The sequence below is a fragment of the Oncorhynchus gorbuscha genome, linkage group LG23, assembly GCF_021184085.1.
Source record: "Oncorhynchus gorbuscha isolate QuinsamMale2020 ecotype Even-year linkage group LG23, OgorEven_v1.0, whole genome shotgun sequence".
Taxonomy (NCBI): Eukaryota; Metazoa; Chordata; class Actinopteri; order Salmoniformes; family Salmonidae; genus Oncorhynchus; species Oncorhynchus gorbuscha.
In genome coordinates, this window is record NC_060195.1 from 41,140,743 (window position 1) to 41,162,399 (window position 21,657).

The window sequence follows — 21,657 nt, forward strand, 5'->3', positions numbered from 1 at the left end:
GCTCATTCCTTCAACGATAAACGCGAATCCGATATCACCCCTGGTGAAACAATACCGCAACTTGTCAGTGAAGAGCACTTTTTGCCAGTCCTGTCTGCTTCAGCGACGGTGGGTTTGCGTCCATAGGTGACGTTGTTGCCAGTGATGTCCGGTGAGGACCTGCCTTACAACAGGCCTACAAGCCCTCAGTCCAGCCTCTCTCAGCCTATTGCGAACAGTCTGAGCACTGATGAAGGGATTGTGCGTTCCTGCTGTACTCGGGCATTTGTTGTTCGGATGCACCGATCCTGTGCAGGTGTTGTTACACGGGGTCTGCCACTGCGAGGACGATCAGCTGTCCGTCCCGTCTCCCTATAGCGCTGTCTTAGGCGTCTCACAGTACGGACATTGCAATGTATTGCCCTGGCCACATCTGCAGTCCTCATGCCTCCTTGCAGCATACCTAAGGCACGTTCATGCAGATGTGCAGGTACCCTGGGCATCTTTCTTTTGGTATTTTTCAGTTAGTACAAAGGCCTCTTTAGTGTCCTAACTTTTCTTAACTGTGATCTTAATTGCCTACCATCTGTAAGCTGTTAGTGTCTTAACAATCGTTCCACAGGTGCATGTTCATTAATTGTTTATGGTTTATCGAACAAGCATGGGAAACAGTGTTTCAACCCTTTACAATGAAGATCTGTGAAGTTATTTGGATTTTTATTAATTATCTTTGAAAGACTGGGTCCTGAAAAAGGGCTGTTTATTTTTTGCTGAGTTTATTTGTGAGAGGTATTGACATGTTGAATGCACCGAGCTGTCTGTTTAAACTATTAGCACACAGCTCGAACACCCATGCCTAACACACAAGACCTGCCACCAGAGGTCTCTTCACAGTCCCCCAGAACAGACTATGGGAGGCGCACAGTACTACATAGAGCCATGACATGGAAATCTATTTTAACTAATGCAAGAAGTAAAATCTGATGTAAAAAAATATATATATATTTGACTTGGGCAGTACACCGGAAATAGCCATGGGATTGTTTTTCAAAATCGTCAACATCGGTTGCAACTATTTATTTTAAGTTTGTCTATACATTTTCATATTTGTAGCTATTTTTAAGTGAATAACTGCAGTCAAAGTTAGGAGATGAAACAGATTGTGTTCTTTATTTCACCGGTCACATTATTTTACATTATGAAGACCGAATAGCTGAGCCAGTCACGTGTTTGTTTGTAAATAGCACAACAGGAGAAAGCGGGAGCAGGCGAGTCCAGCTGTATATTGACAGGGGTTGCGTTTTATATTGAAAGTCAACAGTGTTTTTTGTGCTTCAATAGAGTGATCAGGGACGTGCAACTCTCGTTTTCCTTCACAGAATATACATTTGTGCAACACATTCGGCAGAAAATAACTTAATTTCCATCCGATGACAGAAGTGCAACACTATTCGGCTGGGAGTTACAAGTAAATGAGATTACAACGAGAAAGCAAGGCCCTTTTAGTAGTGGCCTGAGGGCGCACAATGTGTGGTAAAATCTATTGTGAAATGTATTGTAATGTATTTAAAATTGTATAACTGGCTTAATTATGCTGGAACCCAGGAAGAGTAGCTGCTACTGCTAATAATAAATACAAATACAATCAGCCTTCAAAAAGTATTCACACTCCTAGACTTTTTCCACATTTTGCTGTGTTACATCCTGAATTGAAAAATTCTTAAATTGAGATGTTGTGTCACCGGCCTACACACAATACCCCATAATGTCAAAGTGAAATTATGTTTTTAGAAATTAAAATGAAAAGCTGAAATGTATTTTGCCAATAAGTATTCAACCCCTTTGTTATGGCAAGCCTAAGCAAGTTTAGGAGTAAACATGTGCTTAACAAGTCACATAATAAATTGCATGGACTCACTCCATGTACAATATTTAACATGATTTTTGAATTACTACCTCACCTCTGTACCCCACACATACAGATAATTGTAAGGTCCCTCAGTCGAGCAGTGAATATCAACCACAAAGAAGGAGGCATTGAATATCCCGTTGAGCATTGTGAAATTCTTTATTACAATTTGGACGGTGTATCAATGCACCCAGTCACTACAAAATACAGGCGTCCTTCCTAACTCAGCTGTCGAAGAGGAAGGAAACCACTTAGGGATTTTATCATGAAGCCAAAGGTGACTTTAATACAGTTACCGAGTTTATTGGCTGTGATAGAAGAAAACGGAGGAACGATGTATTTACTTCACAATAATAACCTAAATGACAGAGTAAAAATGAGGAAGGCTGTACTGAATGCAAATATTCCAAAACATGCATCCTGTTTGCAATAAGGCAACAAAAAAAAACATCGATTTTTTTTAACAATGCTAAGAATTTTTCTTCCACTGTGACATTACATTATTTTGTGTAGATCGTAGACAAAAATTACAAATCCATTTTAATCCCACTTTGTACAACAAAACGCGGAAGAAGTCAAGGGGTGTGAATACTTTCCGAATGGCACTATATTTACCAGATTAGTTTTCAACCAAGAAAGCTCTCAGAACATGGCTAGAGCTATTTATTAAAGCTACAGTTTTAACTGCACAGTTCCAGTAAATCACTTGTCTGTGGGACTCCTCCAGTTCCACACTCCCCGAGGACTGCTCTCCCTCAAAGCTCAGACTGTTTAATGAATGAGTTAGCGTAATGGTGGTGGGGAGCAGGATAACTATTGGAATCACATAACCTCGCCTGACTCACTCGGCTTAGTGGGCTCGGCTCACACAGGTGACAGAGAGCCAGCAGGACCACTGTGAGGTAAGAGGAACACCAACGTCACAGCTGAACCCTCTTAAGGTCAAGGTCAAGGTTATTATAACCTACATATTACTGCTAATAATCTAATATTCAGAATAACTGATAAAAAAATATATATAAAATTCTGGTGATATTTACACATCTACTTTATAAGTGTGTGAGTGAGGAGGACAACTCATCCAATTTTGCCATGAATGTCAATCCCTTGGGCATCATACTGTATAAGTAACAACACACATGAACAAATAACAAAGGCAAACTAAATTTGAGTGACATCTTTCCCAAACCTGCTCTGTTTCCTTCCAGAGGCAACCAATTGGGGTATATTCAATATCCCAACATGGCCAATGTACAGTGAAACTCCAGAAAGATGATGACAGAGTGTAGGCTGCTGCCCATTGTTCTAACATTCATCTCTTGTCTGTGGTTAGGCTGGTGCGTCCAAGGCAATTTAACGGCACATTTTCTCCTTAATGCTGCGGATGGAGCGTTCTGTTCGACCCACCAACCTCCAACCAATCAAAATGGCTCATCCGTCATCATCACTGAAGGCTTAGGAGACTGCTCTCTCTCTGTCTGCTTCAGAGCTGCCCCCCCCCTCCTCCTCACATTCACAGAGCCACAGCTAGCAGCCCGCAGATACTGTGGCAGCACACAATGGAAATAATACACTGCAGTCTAATAGCAGAACACCGGATGGAACTCCACTAGCAAGGCTTTCATTAGTCACCACTGACTAAGGGCGTTTTCACACATAGTTCTGAGCTATATTTTGAAACAGTGTTTGATTATTAGTTACATAGAATTATTTTCAAATTTGGTCCGGTTGGTTTCACATTGCCAAATGTCAAACAAACTGAAATGCCTAAACAATACCACGCGTTCATGCAAGCCATTTGTTCATTGGAGAAAAATGCTCACATTTAATCCATCTATGATTAGCAAGAAGCATAACTTGTGTCCAAAAACATATTACTTTCGCTTTGGTCTTCAAAAAAACATGCGGGAGGAACAGCCAATCTAACTGTGAAGTGAAAAGTCTGAATATTCAGTAGCCTATATCCCCGGTATAGCCCCTGTCTCCCCTAATCTTACTACTGCTCTTCCCTGCAGTCCCTAGGAGAGGTGCATCACTTGAGTGAGTTGAGTCACAGACGTGATCTTCCTGTCCGGTTTGCGTCTGTTCGGTGGATGAGATCTTTGTGGGCTATACTCAGCCTTGTCTCAGGGTAGTAAGTTGGTGGTCTGTTGATATCCCTTTAGTGGTGTGGGAGCTGTGCTTTGGCAAAATGGGTGTGGTTATATCCTGCCTGGTTGGCGCTGTTCGGGGGTATCATCGGACGGGGCCACAGTGTCCCCCGACACACCCGTCTCAGTCTCCAGTATCTATGCTGCAATAGTTTTTTTCCAGGCGGGCTAGGGTCAGTCTGTTATATCTGTAATTCTCCTGTCTTATCTGGTGTCCTATGTGAATTTAAGTATGCTCCCACTAATTCTCTCTCTCCCTCCCAGAGGATCTGAGCCCTTGGATCATGCCTCAGGACTACCTGGCCTGGTGACTCCTGGCTGTCCCCAGTCCGCCTGGTCGTGCTGCTGCTCCAGTTTCAACTGTTCTGCCTACGGCTAGGGAACCGTGACCTGTTCACCGGACCCGCTGTTTTCGTCTCTCTACCTCTGAATGCTCGGCTATGGAAAGCCAACTGACCTGAGGTACTGACCTGTTGCACCCTCTACAACCACTGTGATTATTATTGGACCCTGCTGGTCATCTATGAACATCTTGAACAACAATCTGGCCTTAAATGACCATGTACTCTTATAATCTCCACTTGGCACAACCAGAAGAGGACTGGCCACCCCTCCAGAGCCTGGTTCCTCTCTAGGTTTCATCCTAGGTTCCTGCTTTTCTATGGAGTTTTTCCTAGCCACCGTGCTTCTACATCTGCATTGCTTGCTTGTTGGGGTTTATGCTGTGTTTCTGTATAGCACTTTGTGACATCTGCTGATGTAAAAAAAAGGCTTTATAAATACATTTGATTGATTGATTGATTCATCTGATGAGGTTATAAAAGCACGGCTACTCACCTAATGTTTCAGAGATATCAAGCCATCCGCCATGTATTTTTATCAAATGCTGTACGCCTCTGGTTCTTTTCCGGTGTTTGGTCCGGACTGCGTTCTCACCTGGAGCGAACTGCATCATGGTACTAATAGAATCGGACCAGGACCACCCTTTTTTGAGCAAACCACAGTGCGTTGTTTAGTGCACTCCCTAGTGCGGATAGAGTGTTCACACCAGTCCAAACGAACCAAACTAAGGAGGAACACTTGCCAGAGTTTGGAAAAAACGATCCAAACCAATTTGGTGTGAAATTAAATGATCTGTTTTTCCTATACATTTCCTATCCTGCGTGTGTGGTATTACAATGTTACAGCCCACATAATTGTTTTGTGTTAATTGTGCGATACAGTAGATAAAGGAGATACTGAGCAGGTTCACAAGGCATACAGTATTAAGGCACCCCCAACCCCCCCAGAGTGAAAGGTTACAACAAGATCCATATCTGCTCATATTCTCATCAGATTGTCCAAGAAACCTCCATGGTAACTAGCTAGCTAGCTGGCTTGTAATCCTAGAAGCGTAGTAACAGTAACTTTACGCTAGTTAGATCATTTTTGGGATTAATATAGAATTGGCTGGTGATGTCATTGAGATCAAGAAATACAATTAAACTGTCCTCAATATTCAGATGAGTTTCAATGGAAGATAACAATATAATTAAAATGTTGCCACTGCTGCTCAAAATAAAAATCATAGGGGGAAGAAAAAAACTCTACATTTGATATAGCCACAGGAAGCAGTTTGGGGGTAAGGGTGCTGCAATTTTGGTTGATGCAACAAAATAAGTTTACCATAATTTTTAACTTGAGTCTGATAATTCTCTGTACAAAACAGTTAACCTGTTTTGTGAAATAAATAAAAATACTTGCGTGATATTTATTCCAGTATCTTGAAATATCTTGCAAATGCAACTTATTTGTATGTGATTAATGAATTGACAATTTCAGTTCTTTTCCATTTTAGTAGACACTCTTATCCAGAGCAACTTACTTAAGTGAGTGCGTACATTTTCATAATTTATGTATTATACATCTTTTATTAAAATACATTTTTTTTTATTCTGATTTTTCAGGGGGTACAGCAGCAACCTCAGTATCCCTACTCCCTACCTACTGCAAGCTGATATTTCTTCCCAGTAGCGAGGGAGTGTTGGTCATCCATGGCCCGGGGTGAGGCTAATTAGCCTACATCCCCAACGAGCCACGCCATGCAAGGGTCATTTATCGCCATGTGGGCTCACTCGAGCTTCCCAAATCACCTGGCTCGGCAACTACGCAACGGCACAACAGGGTTTCCATTGACACACGGTCTTACTGGCCAAGTACTCTATACGGACAGGCTTCCATCCATCTGACAAGGTTGGTTACTCTGGCTGCTCTGGGTCTGACTTCTGATTGGGTGGTACTGTCTTGATAGCTTGTCTTGGTTTTGGAATGATTTCTCATTCCTAAACTATGATTTGTAGGCCTAAGGTGCTGGCACTGGCTGGTGAGGAGAGACTGGGCAAAGTGAATGGAGTGGAGGCGAGGAGGGGAAAGAAGAACATTTATCCGAGCGACTGCTCTTCTTTATGGCTCTAGCGAAGGCAGAGCAGCTTGGGCTTCGATCGTTTGATCTCGCCACCATATGTCCTGTGCCCTTGGAGACCGCCTCAGTCCTACGGTTGGGCAGCCAGAGATGCAGAGAGATAGAGATGGAAAGGCAGAATGGCCTGAGGACAAAATTCTAATGCTACACGACTCAAAACAGGAAGCGATAAATCAACAGGTTTATGTTCCAAGAGATCTGGAGGCTGTGGACTGTGTTTAGAATGGCTTTCAGAAATGTAAACTTCTCTCCTGAAGTACTACCAGTACTCACACTCTGTATAACAAATCATATTTAATTCAGGGGCTATTGAAAAGGTTGTGTGAGGATGTTACAAGATAAACCTTCCATTAACATAAAAGAGAACTGAATTAAATGGATATGATCAGTTTGACACCTCACTAAACAGACCACAGACAGAGTTCAAAATCAGCAGATCGAAGTGGGTTTGATTGAAATGTCCTAGGCACAACTAAGGGTCAAGGTTCAAAGGGTACATACAAAGAAAGGTCAAAGCGCTCTGCGAAGAGAGTTGTTGTACTTTATAGGTGCTCTGATACCTTCTATATCTCTGCCAAGACTCCAGAGTAAACCAGTTTGATGAAGCCAAGATTTTATTTCTGTTTCTATTCATGGCCTCCATAGAAGTGACAGCTGGCAGCCACCGCAGCAACATAGTTGCCATTTTTATGAAGTCCTTACAATATTTGGTCCTCGTGGAGAACGTGTTAGCTTTGTAATAATAGCAGTCACCAAATTTAGAACACAGTACTTTAACAAGCTCCCGAATGTCTCAGCAGTCTAAGGAACTGTGTCTCAGTGCTAGAGTCATCACTACAGACCCTGGTTCGATCCCGGGCTGTATCATAACCGGCCGTGATTGGGAGTCCCATAGGGTGGCACACAATTGGCCCAGCGTTGTCCCGGTTAGGGGAGGGTTTGGCCGGGCTAGGCCGTCCTTGTAAAATAAGAATTTGTTCTTAACTGGCTTGCCTAGTTAAATTTAGTGTGTGATTGCGGCCTGCAATTCAAGGCGCCCTTGCATGTGGGCATGCCTAGGGCTGATCTCTGACCTGCCACAAACACCTAGCTCCATTGACTCTGGAAAATCAGGTGGATGAATTGTTGGACTGATAACAGACAGTGGACAAAGAGGATTGTGCCGACAGGGTAGCCTAGTGGTTAGAGCGTTGGACTACTGAAAGGTTGCAAGTTCAAATCCCCGAGCTGACAAGGTACAAAATCTGTTGTTCTGCCCCTGAACAGGCAGTTAACCCACTGTTCATCGTTGAAAATAAGAATTTGTTTTAACTGACTTGCCTAGTTAAATAAATGTAAAATATATATATATATATATAAATACCCTGATTACACCGTGCGTGCGAGCATTGCAAAAATAAATATAGAAATGTATGTTATTAAATTATTGTGTCTGTGTTGCCAAGGGCTAAAATAGAAGTCCTTTCTATTTCTGACGCTGATTGCTCTGTAAGTCCTGCCTCTCCCATTTCCTCATTGGTTTATAGAAGCAGGTACCCACGTGCCATCTCCTCATTAGTTATACACACGTGGGTGATTGAAAGACAAACTGTGTTGCCGGTTGTTGTGGTAATACTATAAAAGTTTAGATGCCAATCACCATATACGTTCAACGATGAAAAAGCCTTTAAGGAGGAGAGATGACTAGAAACTATTCGGTTGACCGTTTTATGTGTGGATTAATTGTCGGAGTAGAGGACCTTGTGCATTTCAGGTAAAATAACAACCTAATGTTTACATCTCAGGCCAAATTAGCTAGCAACAGCAAGCTAGCTAAATAGGTCAAATTAGCTAGCAAGTGCAAGATAACTAGCTAAATTGCCATAAATGTTTCAGGGCTTTTCGACCTGTCCGCAAATTAATGTAATTTATTCAGAGTTTGTTTTGATATTTTAACCTTCGTGTCGTGATCGCGTTTGGTGTAAGGGGACAAAATACATTTATGCACGATGGCGCACGATGGCGCACGCACGCAGCTGGTTTGGGTTCCGTGTTAGTCTCATACCTACACCTCTGAGGAAAAGGCTGTATTGAAATCAAATGTCTCTCATTCCCTCAGGTATATGAACACAAAAGTGTCAAGTGGAATGCAGGTAACTGCCAAGGCCGAAGAATTCAACAGGCATGTGACTTCCTTGAAATTGAGTGCTCGTGATAATTCCATTGAGTCAGGTTCATGTGTGGTGCTATGAAATTGATTTCTGTTAGACCTATTGAACTGAAGAAAGACCAAGCACAGGGAAGTGTTCCTGATCGCCAAGTTACAGACGCGATGGTCTTGACTGACCTTCAGCAGAGTAATGGATTCCTGTGTAGGTAGGCAGTGGGAAAACCAGTTCTAGCCCAGTTAAGTAACCCCTTCAACAGAAGAACCTTACCATGGCAGTAATAGCAATTCCCGTTGAGTACGGTAAATGGACATTAGTGTTGATGTGATACCAAACAACAGAGATCTCCTAAGTAACTATGACCCAAGACATACAAACTCGTTCTTTTGTTACTTTGTTGAACATTATTCCAAGTATGTTTTTTCACCCTTCTCTTGGTCATATGCCTACTAACATGCTGTTGATGTTCCACTTTGCCTGACCCGAGTTTGGGGTTGGTGGTTTGCTGGAAGGGTTGTGGCACAGGTCACGCCACCCCCCACCAAGGCCGAACTGCCACCACGGTGCCATCAGCAGATGATGGTAACTAGGCCTTTGGCAGTCAACCTGAGTGACATCAAAAACAAGTCCTAGTCTAGGACTCAAGGCTAATCTACAGTGCCTTCAGAAAGTATTCATACACCTTGACTTATTCCACGTTGTTGTGTTACAGCCTGAATTCAAAATGGATTAAATATGTTTTAACTTTTTTTAACCACCCATCTACACACAATAACCCATAATGAAAATGTGAAAACATTTTGTTCGATTTTTTGGGGAAAATGTATTGAATGTTAAATACAGAAATATCAAATAAATTTTCACACCCCTGAGTCAATACATGTTACAATCACATTTGGCAGCGATTACAGCTGTGAATCTTTCTGGGTAAGTCTAAGAGCTTTGCACACCTGGATTGTACAATATTCGCACATTATTATTTTTAAATTTTTCAAGCTCTGTCAAGTTGGTTGTTGGTCATTGCTTGACAGTCATTTTACAGTATTGCCATAGATGTTCAAGCCAAGCCAAGTCAAAATTGTAACTAGGCCACTCAGGAACATTCAATGTCTTCTTGGTAAGCAACTCCAGTGTATATTTGGCCTTGTCTTTCAGGTTATTGTCCAGCTGAAAGGTGAATTTGTATCCCAGTGTCTTTCTGGGAGAATTTTGCCTGTGCTTAGCGCTATTCCATTTATTTACACCCTGAAGAAAAACTCCCTACGCCCTGCCGATGACAAGCATACCCATAATATGATGCAGCCACCTCCATGCTTAACAATATGAAAAGTGGTACTCAGTGATTTGTTGTGTTGGATTTGCCCCAAGCATAACCCTTTGTATTCAGGACATAAAGCTTTTTGCAGTTTTACTTTAGTACCTTACAAACAAGATGCATGTTTTGGAATATTTGTATTCTGTACAGGCTTTCTTCTTTTCACTCTGCCATTTAGGTTAGTATTGTGGAGTAACCACAATGTTGTTGATCCATCCTCAGTTCCCATATCACAGCAATTAATCTCTGTAACTGTTGTAAAGTCACCATTGGCCTCATGGTGAAATCTCTGAGTGGTTTCCTTCATCTCTGGCAGCTGAGTTAGGAAGGATGCCTGTATCTTTGTAGTATTAGAAAACCTCCCTGGTCTTCGTGGTTGGATCTGTGTTTGAAATTCACTGCTCGAATGAGGGACCTTACAGATACTTGTATGTGTGGGGTACAGAGATGAGGAAGTATTCAAAAGTCAATGTTAAATACGATTATTACACACAGAGTGAGTCCATGCAACTTATTACGTGACTTGTTAAGCAAACTTTTACTCCTGAACTTATTTAGGCTTGCCATAACAAAGGGGTTGAATACTTATTGACTTAAGACATCTCAGCTTTTCATTTTCAATAATTAAAAAAAAAATCTAAAAACAACATTATGGGGTATTAGGTGTAGGCCAGTTACACAACAAAATGTGGCAAAAGTCAAGGGGTGTGAATACTTTCTGAAGGCACTGTACGTCAAATCAGATTTCAACCAATGAAGTTCTCTATCATACTTTTGGACACCACAAGAACAGGGGTTTTGTAACTATTTTAGGCAGTCCATACTGAAGTTTGAATATACACTTAGACGATTCAAAAGGCACCTTCTGCCCACCACAGAAATGGAAACAGTGGTATTACTTTTCTGGCCATTTCAGTTTCCATAGCAACTGTACACCTATCATGTTCTATATCAAGTAAAACCTTTACAAAAAGGGTATCATTTTGTTCTTTGTGAACAAGGAAGACAAAGAACTGTTCAGAACAAAGAATCCTTATGCCAAGAACAAAGAGAGGTAGGAAAATTGAAACTGACAGTTTGCTTGTATCCTCGCTCTTCCTTTGACAGAAGTACAGGATATGCTGTCACTCCATGATTTTTCAGGATTTTTTAAATACATTTGCGGGCAAAAATGCCAGATTTTGCTGTGGCAATTCTGACATTTTGCATGGCAATATGCAATGATTTTGTCCAATTTGTGGCAAAAATGCAGTGATGAGGGAAATGTGGATGTTTGGCTTGATTGAACCAGATTAGTGGTAAATGTGTGATTGGTTGAAATTGTAAGCCCTCTTTTTGTACTGCAGTGATTGGTCAGTTTTATGCTATAATATTGCAATGATTTCACAGCTAATAGTGCGGTGAATGTTGAAATTTGCACCCCCTTGCATAATATGTGGGGAATTGTTGATTTTGCCAAAAACATTGCCATGGCAGAATCACAGAATCCTGGAGGGTCTGGCAAGGTGAAGATGTTTGACCTCATTTACACTTTCTCTCAATTTCATGCTCTTTTTTGTGCATCCTGTATCCTGAACGAAGCTAGCGACCAGAGCAGAGAGACGAGGGTTCACGCCTCCGATGCCGGGAAGATGATATGGCCCCATCACCCTTGGCCTATCATTGCAATACATCTCAGGGCCAGAATGATTCAGCCAAAACGTGTGTAAGTGATCCATTATGTAATGTTCTACTACAGAAGCTTTGAGACCCGGTTAATGGTTTTTTGAATGTTTGTTGGAGTGGGGAAAAAGTGGACCAAGAGTGTACTAGCACACAATGTTCATAGCTAAAGGAGGAAATTACGCTCAGTAATACAGTCACACACAAAATCATGGACACATTCAAAACACACAGCCTGTGGTGAATGCACAGTGCACACCAGATGTATGTAAGGGGTGGGTGGAACATGATGTTGTGGTTGTAAATAACAAGCATGCAAAATGGCCCTCAACCCCCTTCTGAGTGTTCTTCAGATTCCTTACCAAGCCAAGCCCTCACAAGTCAGCCAGGGCCTCCCTCAGAACGATTACATAAACCCTGGGGAAGAGTGTTTTGGGGACACTGCTGTTAAGTGTTCATCGAAAGCTGAGGGGAGAGATACGGGACAGCTACAGTTGCAATGTGTATTCAGCCCATCCAGTCTGTTTACAGATTAGCCCGAAGGCACTCAAACAAGGGGCTTAGGGAAATGGGGTAAATATGAGTTTACACAGCAAGGAGGTCCCGAAGTCCAATGAAAAAAAATGGTTAGGGCCTCCCAAGTGGAGCAGCATCGCAGTGCTAGAGGCGTCACTACAGATCTGGGTTCTATCCCAGTCTGTATCACAACTGGCCGTGATCGGGAGTCCCATAGGGCAGTGCACAATTGGCCCAGCGTCGCCCGGGGTAGGGGAGGGTTTGGCCAGGGGGTCTTTACTTGGCTCATTGCGCTCTAGCGACTCCTTGTGGAGGGCCGGGCGCCTGCAGGCTGACCACGTTGTCAATTGAACAGTGTTTCCTCCGACACATTGGTTCGACTGGCTTTCCCGGGTTAAGTGGGCGGGCGTTAAGAGTCGCTGTTTGGCGGGTCATGTTTCAGAGGATTCCGACTCGACTTTTGCCCCTGAGCCCATTAGGGAATTGAAGCAATGAGACAAGATCAAAATTGGGGAGAAAAAGCAGGGTAAAAATACAGAAAATAGATAATAACTAATGGGTAGAATTAGAAGAGCGTCCTTTTTTTCAGGATTTGAAAAGTTACCACTGTTTGCAAATCCTGAAAAGGAAGTGTGCTCGATTTTGAACAAAATAGCATGTAAATGACAATGTCCAACAAGTATGTCGGAGATTCCCTTTGATATTTTGAGAAGTGACCAGAAATCAGCTTGGCTGATTTCCAATATGTGGCCCCATAACAGATAATGACAAGGGCCGAAAGGGGAAATGCGACTACTGAAGAAAGAAAATATAGCATCTTGGAATAACAGGAAAATATTGCCTAAACAATTGTGTATTTATTAATACAGCAACAGTTTGGTAAAAGGCCCTTCAAACTGGATCGCAAATATCCCAGTAGTTTGTTACTGTGTGTCATTTGGAGAGAGACTGCATTTGTCTTGTTACTGTGTGTCATTTGGAGAGAGACTGCATTTGTCTTGTTACTGTGTGTCATTTGTCTTGTTACTGTGTGTCATTTGGAGAGAGACTGCATTTGTCTTGTTACTGTGTGTCATTTGGAGAGAGACTGCATTTGTCTTGTTACTGTGTGTGCATTTGTCTTGTTACTGTGTGTCATTTGGAGAGAGACTGCATTTGTCTTGTTACTGTGTGTCATTTGGAGAGAGACTGCATTTGTCTTGTTACTGTGTGTCATTTGGAGAGAGACTGCATTTGTCTTGTTACTGTGTGTCTTTACTGTTGCATTTGTCTTGTTACTGTGTGTCATTTGGAGAGAGACTGCATTTGTCTTGTTACTGTGTGTCATTTGGAGAGAGACTGCATTTGTCTTGTTACTGTGTGTCATTTGGAGGAGAGAGACTGCATTTGTCTTGTTACTGTGTGTCATTTGGAGAGAGACTGCATTTGTCTTGTTACTGTGTGTCATTTGGAGAGAGACTGCATTTGTCTTGTTACTGTGTGCGGCGTGTGTCACCAGCAGAGCCTGGCAAATAGTTCAGGTGTTTTTTATAGATACAATTGCCTGAAGAAAACCATACATTGGCCCCTATTATTTCTGACAAGTGTTATCTTAGATGTCATGATAGGCGTATAGCGAATCTGTAGCTCAGTTGGTAGAGCATGGCGCTTGTAACGCCAGGGTAGTGGGTTCGATTCCCAGGACCACCCATACGTAGAATGTATGCACACATGACTGTAAGTCGCTTTGGATAAAAGCGTCTGCTAAATGGCATATATTATTATTATATATTGAAAGAGAGAGGGGGGGGGCTGGCAACTTTGTCTACTTCCCCAGTCAGGTGAACTCCTGGGTGCCATTTTTATGTACACCCCCACCCACCCACCCACACAGTATGTTTTTGATGATTACACAGAAGCAATGTCTGGAACTAGAAAATATTATGGGAACAGCTTTCACTTGCCATTTTCAAGCAGTTTGCATGCTGGTAGTAGTATTATTGACATCTTGAGTAGCCTACAAAGCAATTCCTCAATATCATTCAAACAATTGCATTAATGGGGTAAGCTACTTAAACATCACGCATGCATTAACACCATGTATTTACCCCTGAATGCAACTATACATCACTGCTGATAAATGATATATGATATATGACCTACCTCCATGATTCGGTGCAGGTCCAATCACGATTCCTTTCGCGTCCACTTTCGGTGAATTCTGGCCATAGGTGCCATCGTCCTTGGTTAGAATTTGCTTTGGATTGCCTTTGGAGTCAAGTACGGTGGCATTGACCGTAGCAGTAACATGGTCTTCCTTGCTGATGGTTTTGTCAGCACGGATCGACAGTATACACCTGGGCAGAACGATCAACAACAAGACGACAGGGAGATAGCTGCATGGCGTTGCTGCGGTCCACCTCTTGGGCATCTTTGGAATGTCTTACTGTAACGTCCCCTTTACATCCAAGCTGTTACTCAGGGAATTGAACCACTCCAACGATTTTCCCCCAAATAAACTGACGGGGGCTCGGCGTCTTCCCTGCGGCGTCCCGTCATAAAAACATTCTGTGCTCTTCACATCGTTTTCTTATTCCAATACATGTTGCCTACGCTGCCTTTGGAACGAACAAAAACCCGCACATTAGAACTGTAGAATGAAAAGCTGAAATAATAATTGAATCAAATCAAATGGCTTTAGAGAGGTGTAGGCTATATTTAAGATGTTATGGGTTGCCTATTTGCTTTAAATGGCTTAATCTTACAACACAAGCCGTGTAACCTTTTATCGCATGACAGCCTAAGGAGTGCCCATTATTTTAAAATAATAAGCTCTATATTAAATGTCAACTATAATGCGCATTTGTATCGTTCGATTATTTAGTAGGCTATCCCGAATATATCCCAAAATACAAAGCCTTGACATTAAAATGAGATACACTTCTTAATTTAGGAATATAATTATTTTCAATAGTGGCAATGTCTTTCTAAGGACAATTCTTTATTTTTACAGATGTGCATTATTGCCACAAGTGAACAGCTGTCATCGCTGCTTTTTGTTCACAATAGCGTGCCAATGATAGCGCGCTATCCTTGATCGGAGCCATTAATGTACGCATTTCGCATTAACTCGCACCTCCGAAAGCCATGATGCGCAACCTACCTTCTCCATTTCGTCGAACCAAAACGATATTGACACAAAATCTCTTGCCTTGCTTTATTAAATCGAATCAACTCTCTCGTCTTTTTCTTCTGGCTCTTCTGGTTCCACAGCGCAAGCGCGACGTGAGCACACACAAAGCTCGCGCACATAGAAGGGGGCGAGAGCCGCGGGTGTACTATCACGACAGTATACAACCGTTCGCTATCTAAAGGGTCGCCCACCTGTAACCTTAAATCAGCCTTACATCACCAGTCGACATTAATGAATACATTACAGAGCCTAGGAATACTGATATATCGTTTTGGTTCCAGTGTCCCTCATATCCAATTGTAAGAACATATACACACTCGTAGAAAAAAAGGGTTCCCGAAAGGGCCCATATGGGCACGTCCCCCTCATATTTATTCTGTTTATATTTTTGAGTTGACTGGACCAGGCACAGAGCTTTGATCAAGCTATAGGGTATTAAGTCCTTCTTGATTAATACATACAACGATTTTTGGGGGGTTGTTTCTCTGTGGTACTAGCCACCCACCTTCCTTTCAATATGTTTACCCAGATTTTAGCAGAGATGCAACTAATATTTTGTTTCGTTAATAAATAAATTAAATAACCACCAATCAGGAGGATACAGATAGCTCAAGATGTGTGCTTAGATATGCAGAAAAATACTTGGTTTAAATGTAATCTGGCACCTAATTAGGATGCCTGATATGTGCCTGTATTGATGATGTGTGTCATGATCCCATGTACTGTGTTATAATTTGGATGTAATATCCTAAAGTATAGTTCAGTAAAATAGAGTACAGTATAATGTATGTAATCCCCCTTTATTCTAACATTCTCTACTCTAATGAACTGAACAGTACAGTACTCTACTGAATTAAACTCTACTTACAGGGTCCATTGTCTGTCACCAATGTTGAATAAAATTATATTTGAACTTATTCTACTAATTGTCTTTGGGGTTGCTTCTCATATTTTATTTAACTTGGCAAGTCAGTTAAGAACAACTTCTTATTTACAATGACAGCCTAGGAACAGTGGGTTTAACTGCCTTGTTCAGGGGCAGAATGACAGATTTTTACCTTGTCAGCTCGTGATTCAATCTAGCAATCTTTCGGTCAATGGCCCAACGCTCTAACCGCTAGGCTACCTGCCACCCTAATATACAGTATGGGGGAATTTGAGACAAAATATCCAAAGGCACCAACGTACTGCAGGAAATTATTTAACAGACTTTCCAAACATGAGTCTGTTGTCGACTCACATCCTCTCTGCTTTCCTCATGTCACAATAAAAATCCCCAACATGTTATAGCTTGTTTGTGCATATATGGCGCATATGCAGGACTTTTATTTTGACAGAAAGAAAGTTGAGAGGAAGTGGCTTGAGACTCAAGTTTGAGAGGTCTGTTTAATACTACATTCCTTTGGGTATTTTGTCTCAAATTCCACCCTATATAACAACCAATCTCATTGTCAATTGGTAGAGTAAGTTCAAATGTAATTTTATTCAACATTGGTGACAGACAAGGGACGTTTAGGTTTGAGTTTTTTTTTTAAATGTTTTTTTTAAAGAACAAGCAAATTGTGCCATTTGGTTTGCTTAATATTAAGAATGTGAAATGATTTATACTTTTAATACTTAAGCATATTTGAGTAATTACTTGAGCCATTTTCTATTAAGATATCTTTAATCATGTATGACAATTGGGTACTTTTTCCACCACTTCTAGATAGCACCTTTTCTATGCAGCTAATTATGAAGAAAAAATGTGTCAGCTGGACCCATGTTCTATACTGGTAGCCTATAGTCTGTTATTGATAAGGGCAAGCAATATGTCACTATCCTGCAGTGACAGGTACAGTATATGCTAGAAAAATCTAACTAAGCTAAGCTCTTTATGTAGCCTATTCAAGGTTGCTTGTGAATTTGTTTATTTTATGATAATGTTTTCACTAAGGGAAATTTCAGGGGAAATGGGAAAATAAGGCTTCACACACATCCAGACAAAACACTTAAAGATGTGCTTATGTCTTTCCCCTTCTTACACAGTGTGTGTAACACTCTTTCAACCTGAACACATAAAAATGGCTTCCCCTGGTGTTCCACATCTTTGTCCATTTGTCACTATACCGTCTAGACCCCAGATAACCATTGTTGACAGATTCTTGTATTTTCCCACCTTTCCTGTGCTCTGCACAAAAGCCAGTTGATTTTAGACTAACAGCCAACAGTAGCCATAAGAAGAGACGGGGAGTTTGAGATGAGTCTCCAGTGCATGGCCAGTGTACAGACTTTTAGCCATTATTAAAAACATGGATGACTAGGAGGAAGGCCATGGGAGGATGAGGGAGAGAGGGAATGTGGAGGAGAGGAGAGGAGAGAGGGATTCTGGTAGAAAAAGATAGGAGTGGGGGAATGATGGGGAGGAGAACAGGAAGATTGTTGTGAAGGAGGACAGGGGAGAGCAGTGGAGGAAGAGAGGACAGGGGGAGTCTGGCTGAGGAGGAGATGAGGAAAGGAGAGAGTGCAGTGGAGGAGGAGAGGAGACAGTAAATTGTCTCCCCTTAGACCAGGCAGGCCGCTACATTGAGGGATCGGCTTACATTTAATTCTCAATGGAGCCGTGCAGTAAAGATCAGAGAGGCGGAACTTGGGGGACAAATACAGTGCATTCAGAAAGTATTCACATCCCTTCACTATTTCCACATTTTGTTAAGTTACAGTCTTATTCTAAAATGGATGAAATTGACACACAATACCCCATAATTACAAAGAAAAAACAGGTTTTTACAAATGTATTCAAAATAAAAACAAAAATATCTTATTTACATAAGTATTCAGACCCTTTGCTATGAGACTCGAAATTGAGCTCAGGTGCATCCTGTTTCCATTTATCATCCTTGAGATGTTTCTACAACTTGACTGGAGTCCACCTGTGGTAAATTCAATTGATTGGACATGATTTGGAAAGGTACACATGTCTATATAATATCCCACAGGTGACAGTGCATGTCAGAGCAAAAACCAAGTCATGATGTTGAAGCCAGAGCCCGGACTTGAACCCCATCGAGCATCTCTGGAGAGACCTGAAAATAGCTGTGCAGCGATGATCCCCATCCAACCTGACAGAGTTTGACAGGAACTGCAGAGAAGAATGGAAGAAACTTCCCAAATACAGGTGTGCCAAGCTTGGAGAGTCATATTTAAGAACACTCAAGGCTGTAATATGGGGTATTGTGTGTAGATTGAACAATTTAATCCATTTTAGAATAAGGTTGTAATGTAACAAAATGTGGAAAAAGTCAAGAGGTTTGAATAATTTCAGAATGCACTGTAGGACAATACAGATGGTAGAGAGATGGCTGAGTTGTTGTTATAGTACAATAAACATGTATGTGTATGTGACCTTGCACTTAATCACAGATGCATTTGTGGGCGGTTGAAATTACAGTAATGTGATATGAAATAATACATTTTGGCCTTAGAATCCTTGACAGTGCCTGTCATTTGTTTTTATGTGGGGGCTCTTTTGCTTCTTCTGCTCTCTCTCATCAGTAGTGCAGTTAGGCTTGAGATGGCTAATATTCATACATAACACTGTTGCTGTCTTGTTGATGTTCTGATAAATCAGAGACTGAGTGCAGGCATCAGAGCATTTTCCAAATTCCCACCCACATATTTCCTCAGTGAAAAACAGGTTTTGCTTTTTTTACTTCTGTTTGTCAAGACTGACCTCTCGTGGCTGAAGTAGGTAACAGTGAACAGTCTGGATAGAGCACAGCACATTTTGTGTCTTGTAATTTCCTGTTTCATTTTCCACTGAACAAAAATATAAACACAACATGCAACAATTTCAAAGATTTTACTGAGCACAGTTCATATAAGGACATCAGACAATTGAAATAAATAAATTAGGCCCTAGTCTATGGAGTTCACATGACTTGGAATACAGATAAACATTTGTTGGTCACAGATACCTCAAAAAAAGGTAGGGGTCGTGGATCAGACATTTGTTTAGTATCAGGTGTGACCACCATTTGCCTCATGCAGCGCGACACATCTCCTTTGCATAGAGTTGATCAGGCTGTTCATTGTGGCCTATGGAATGTTTCTGTGCGAAGTTGCTGGATATTGGTGGGAACTGGAACACGCTGTCGTACACATCAATCCAGAGCATCCCAAACATACTCAATGGGTGACATGTCTGGTGAGTACGCAGGCCATGGAAGAACTGGGTCTTTTTTTAGCTTCCAGGAATTGTGTACAGGTCCATGCAACATGGGACTGTGAAACTAGGATTAATCTGAAGAGCGCACTTCTCCGGCGTGCCAGTGACCATCAAAGGTGAGCATGTGCCTACTGAAGTCGGTCACGATGCCAATCTGCAAACTGCAGTCAGTTCAGAACCCTGATGAGGACGACGAGCACGCAGATGAGCTTCCCTGAGACAGTTTCTGACAGTTTGTGAAGAAATTATCTGGTTGTGCATACCCACAGTTTCATTAGCTGTCCAGATGGATGGTCTCAGTCAATCTCGCAGGTGAAGAAGCCTGATGTGGAGGGCTGGCGTGGCTACACGTGGTCTGCTGTTTTGAGGCCGGTTGGAAGTACTGGAAGCAGCTTAAGGAAGAAAAATGAAAATGAAATTATCTGGCAACGGCTCTGGTGGACATTCCTGTAGTCAGCATGCCAATTGCACACTCCCTCAACATTTGAGACATCTGTGGCATTGTGTTGCGTGACAAAACTGCACATTTTAGAGTAGACTTTTATTGTCCCAAGCACTAGGTGCACCTGTGCAATGATCATGCTGTGAAATCAGCTTCCTGATATGTCACACCTGTCAAGTTAAAGGGATTATCTTGGTAAAGGAGAAATGCTCACTCGCGGGGATGTCAACAAATATGTGCACAACATTGGAAAGAAATAAGCTTTTAGTGCATATGGAACATTTCTGCAATCTTTTATTTCAGCTCATGAAACATGGGACCAACACTTTACATGTTGTGATTACATTGTTGTTTAGTGTCATTAAATACAGACCAACTCTACTGCATTAAGCAAAAGTGGCTTTGTGAGAAAAATATCAAAATCTACATCCATTCTTATCTGCATTAAAACAATGAACTAGGTCAAAGGAAAATTGCACTGTAGTTCTGCCTAGCTTGCATGTGGGCATTTGCATGTAAAAAGTCCCATGAGCACTAACGTGTAGTTCATAGGAACAGATTGTAATGGATTTCTTCCAACGAAGGAGAGGAGGACCAAAATGCAGCGTGGTTAGATTCATGGTTTTTAATATGAGAAACTAAACATGAACACAGGGGCAAACGAACACAGAGGCAAACGAAGCGGCCTTCTGGTCAGGCTCCCGAAGACGGGCACATCGCGCGCCACTCCCTAGCATACACCTTGCCAATGTCCAGTCTCTTGACAACAAGGTTGATGAAATCCGAGCACGGGTAGCATTCCAGAGGGACATCAGGGACTGTAATGTTCTTTGCTTCACAGAAACATGGCTCACTCGAGAGACGCTATCGGAGTCGGTGCAGCCAGCTGGTTTCTCCACGCATCGCGCGGACAGAAACAAACATCTTTCTGGTAAGAAGAGGGGCGGGAGCGTATGCTTTATGGTTAACGAGATGTGGTGTGGTCACAACAACATACAGGAACTCAAGTCCTTCTGTTCCCCTGATTTAGAATTCCTGTAGATAATGTCCGCATTATCTACAGCCGTATATTGTCCTCCCCAAGCAGACACATCGATGGCTCTGAACAAACTTTATTTGACTCTTTGCAAACTGGAATCCACCCATCCTGAGGCTACATTCATTGTAGCTGTGGATTTTAACAAGGCTAATCTGAAAACAAGACTCCCTAAATTGTATCAGCATATAACTTTTTTGCCCGCTTTGAGGACAATACAGTGCCACTGACACGCCCGCATGTTTGCCCGCAACCAAAACATGCGGACTCTCCTTCACTGCAGCCGAGGTGAATAAAACAAGGCTGCAGGCCCAGACGGCATCCCCAGCCGCGCCCTCAGGGCATGCGCAGACTAGCTGGCTGGTGTGTTTACGGACATATTCAATCAATCCTTATCCCAGTCTGCTGTTCCCACATGCTTCAAGAGGGCCACCATTGGTCCTGTTCCCAAGAAAGCTAAGGTAACTGAGCTAAACGACTACCGCCCCGTAGCACTCACTTCCGTCATCATGAAGTGCTTTGAGAGACTAGTCAAGGACCATATCACCTCCACCCTACCTGACACCCTAGACCCACTCCATTTTGCTTACCGCCCAAATAGGTCCACAGAAAATGCAATCTCAACCACACTGCACACTGCCCTAACCCATCTGGACAAGAG

General features: G+C 42.1%; 1 protein-coding gene across 6 annotated transcripts in view; it reads right to left on the bottom strand.

Annotated features, from left to right (window-relative positions):
- Positions 1-15,513, bottom strand: part of LOC124010794 (E3 ubiquitin-protein ligase RNF130-like) — a 67,497-nt gene extending 51,984 nt beyond the window's left edge. The window contains exons 1-2 of one of the 6 annotated variants that reach the window (XM_046323460.1): positions 15,282-15,512; positions 14,282-14,736 (exon numbers count right to left, since the gene is read on the bottom strand). In XM_046323460.1, the coding sequence (XP_046179416.1) occupies positions 14,282-14,549 (268 nt within the window). In that variant the 5' untranslated portion in view covers positions 14,550-14,736; positions 15,282-15,512. Of the gene's footprint in view, positions 1-14,281; positions 14,737-15,281 lie in introns of all 6 variants that reach the window. The other 5 variants (XM_046323463.1, XM_046323464.1, XM_046323459.1 and 2 more) reach the window with 5 other exon arrangements.
- Between the last annotated feature and the right edge of the window lie 6,144 nt (positions 15,514-21,657).